General features: G+C 33.0%; 1 protein-coding gene across 1 annotated transcript; it reads left to right on the forward strand.

The window, feature by feature from the left end:
- Positions 1-504: 504 nt before the first annotated feature.
- LOC119667177 (SET domain-containing protein SmydA-8-like) lies at positions 505-1,556 on the forward strand. Its single transcript, XM_038076465.1, has one exon. The coding sequence runs from the start codon at positions 660-662 to the stop codon at positions 1,554-1,556; it is 897 nt and encodes a 298-aa protein (XP_037932393.1). The 5' UTR covers positions 505-659.
- Positions 1,557-3,775: the final 2,219 nt, after the last annotated feature.

Here is a 3,775-nt window from a genome sequence, read left to right on the forward strand (position 1 = left end):
CAACACAGCAAACATCGAATAATCCAAACCGAACCGAACCAATCACCAAAACCAGAATTGCCATTCAGTCCCTCAGCGATTGACACTGCGGCTTCGTCATCGAAATTGTCATATGCCAGACGCTAACACATGAACGACGAAAATCCGATTAAAAATCGAGCAGAACGGGGCTGGCGCGCTGTTCGAATGAGTGTGGCGACGAGTCAAGACAAGAACCAAAAACAGTTTGTGCGGAAAATTGAAATGATGACGATTTCAGCATTTCACCATTTCAGCATAGCGGCGGCACGGCACAGTTGGGCAGCAGTGACGGTGGCAGCGCATATTGGAAACAACATTTTCATGTTTTCATATTTACGCGACTTTTTCAAATCTTTTTCAGTTGCTTTTTTGTATCTGGTAGATTTTTTTTTTCTTTTTGTTTTTGTTTTTGTTTTTGGCTCGTTGTTGTTTTGCTTTCTTAGCGCAGCCGAGCAATTGAAATTACAAAAAAGGCCCAAAAGTTATTGTTAATGAGCTACGCGGATAGTCGTTTGCTGAAAATCGCATAATGTGGACGTTTCAAAGCTAAAAAACGGAACCAGTCGAGAATAAATAAAATTTTATGTAAAACAGTGCAAACGCATTCATATCCGGTAGCACGTCTACTTTTAGTCGAAATGGCTGCACCCGCGGAGTTGCAGCGACTTGTGAAGTTGCACTTGGGCGAATTGCAAGATGAAACGACTAATTGGACAATTGCCGAATCGCCTGTTGCGGGACGCGGTGTTTTCGCGAGCCGTGACATAGCCGCCGGGGAAGTACTATTTCGGGAACGCGCTCTAGTTATTGGCCCTACGGCAAGAAAGGGTTCCATACTTAATACTTGTATTTGTTGTCATAAATTGTTGGCCGTAAAGGAGTTTTTGTGCAAAAATAAGTGTACTCTGCCTGTTTGTGATAGTTGCGCGGATTCGGATGCACATCGCAATGAATGTGAATTATTCAATCGCTGGCAGCCAAAAGAATATACAGCCGAAGAGGGCAGCATTTGCAATCCCATGTCCTTGCGTATTTTAACGGCAATACGAGTGTTTTATCTAAACAGCGAGCAGCGCGCCTTGATTAATGCTATGCAAGCGAACCCTGATCGTGGGTATAGACAGGAAATAATTAAGGCTGCGCAATCGTTCCGTAAATTTCCGACAACGGACAAAAAATTTATGGATAATTTATTTCGTGTTGTGGGTGTTTTAAATACAAATTCGTTTGAAGCACCATGTAGGGTAGGACCGCATGAAATTTTAGTACGTGGCTTATTTCCGTTAACTGCAGTTATGAACCATGAGTGCACCCCAAATGCGAGCCATTATTTTGACAATGGACAAGTGGCAACGGTGAGAGCGGCACGTTTCATACCCAAGGGAACTGAAATCACCACGACATATACAAAAATCCTATGGAGTAATTTGACTCGTAATATTTTTCTAAGAATGACAAAACATTTTGAATGCAACTGTTATCGCTGCAATGATAACACCGTAAGTGAGAAAATAATAGCAAAATATTCACTATAAGTGTATGTAAACCTACGTTAAAAAAATCGATTTTTAAATATATGTATTACGGGTTAGATTTATATATATTACATATATAACCATTTATAATAAATTTTTATCTGAAGCATTTAATATCGAACACTGCTACTTCAAAGTAATTGCTAAATATTAAATATTCAATCAATTAAGCTATCTATTTCAGTGTATAAATATCTGATAACAGATTATGTTATGATATACGTAGATTGTATATAGATAATATGTAGATAGATAATATATCAGTAAAAAATAGGTATCAATGCTTACACAGGCTGTTTTATAAAATGATTTACCTTGTTGGCTTATATGTTTTAACTGTCATAATTATAAATGTATTATGCAAATTATAATTAGTAGGTAGTAATTATAACTACTACCACACATTATATTAGAATAGATCTTCAATGATTGTTTAGAGGCTGCAATATCAGTCTTATCTATATAGCAATTATCAAACATAATCTTAAAATTTGCAAATATTCTATAATGATAACTAAAATTATACTTATAATTTAATAATATTACATTAAATTATTATACCAATTCAATATTTATTCCTCATATATTAGTTCATTCATTTTCAGCAAAAATCCTTTAAAGAAAACATAACTTCCATTAACTTAATTCTGCATTTTTAATAGAGAAATAGAGAATGCTTACCAAAAAACTAAACGAAAGCTAAATTTTTACAATAAATTTATTTTTGTGGTTCTGATCCCGAAGAAATCTCGCAAGTCCCCATATAAGTGAAGACCAAAGTGAGCCTTTGAATAAGTTGCAGACGATAAATAATTACAAAAATTAGTTCTTCTTAAAAATACCCTTTAAACGTCACTTTAAATAAAATAATGGTTGTTATTTGATTTATAGTTCAGGAAATCGTGTATTAAAAAATGCGAAACTATTTTTAAGATATACTAACGATTTTTTAAAAATATTTAATTCCAAAAGTTGCAACGGTTTTATTTCTTATGAAAAGTGCATTTTATTCTATAGACTCTTTGAGTTAAAGGTCAAGGTAGGTTAAGTCGTATACCCAATTTGCATAATCCACACCTATTTGTATATTAAAATTGATATAGAAAATAAACAAGCGATTATTAGGGTATTATTCCTTATTACGGCACTTCTGTAGATCACGTTTCAATCTCTATATCTCTCTGTTTACTACAGTAACTTCCAATATCAAGAAGCTTCCAATATCGCTAGAGAAACATAGCATTGTTATATTTTGGTAAAACTTCGCAAAATAAAAAATGGAAGATTGGGTATCATTAAAACTAAAAACATCAGTCTTCTGTTATCTTTAAGAGTATTGGCATATTTTTCAGTTTGAACACCCTATAACTTATACCTCAAGCAGTTTTGGTTTATAGCAATAGTGAGCACGTTTAGTTTAGGTATAGAATGTCACTTCTAGACTAGCTTAGTGTTAATGCTTAAGCGAAATAGTTTCAGCTTTGTTTAAAAACATATACATATACCTATGTAGTGCATAAAGAAGAATACAAAAATAATTGTTTCTTGTTACTATGTTATTATTTATTTCACTTGTGCTAATATACTTAAGTATAGACTTAATTATAGGTTTAATTCAATGATTTGATTAGTAGTTGTAAATGTACTTAAAGCTCAAATATTGATGTAATTATTTATTGTTTTATTTGACAAACAGACCAAAACTAAAAAAAGTAAGAAGGAAAAGAACTTAAATAATTAAAGCAAATTGAAAAGAATTTATTTCTTAGTCGAGTCTGAAATGTACTTAAATAACTACGGCAGAGAGAACAGCTGACGCATATAGAATTCTTGTTAATGCAATTTGCATAAATTTAAAAGCCGAAAAGCAAAAGCTGCAGACCTTGTATCTTCATACAAATGCCCTCATGCCAAAATGCCCTCATAAATTAGCTACAATCAATGTACAAGTGTCGTAAACCAAAATAGAATGGCAATCAACCTTGCCCCGCATTCGAAAAGTCTGCAGTTCAAAATGACGAAACCGACGAGGTTTATAAAGCAGAAACTAGAAAAAAATCTATAAACTTTCAAAATTTCACTGCATATTTTATCTTAATTAAATTATCAACTAAAAAACTACAAATACAATATCTGTGGACGTTGAAGACTATATCTCCAGTAGGTAATTGATATTAGCTTTGACTTTAATTTCAATATTTGTCTTTAAATATTTTATA

Source organism: Teleopsis dalmanni, chromosome 1 (assembly GCF_002237135.1).
Source record: "Teleopsis dalmanni isolate 2A chromosome 1, ASM223713v2, whole genome shotgun sequence".
Classification (NCBI taxonomy): domain Eukaryota; kingdom Metazoa; phylum Arthropoda; class Insecta; order Diptera; family Diopsidae; genus Teleopsis; species Teleopsis dalmanni.

Bases quoted from the DNA above. Each gene is read 5' to 3' on its own strand.
- LOC119667177 (XM_038076465.1), top strand. From the start codon at position 660: ATGGCTGCACCCGCGGAGTTGCAGCGACTTGTGAAGTTGCACTTGGGC.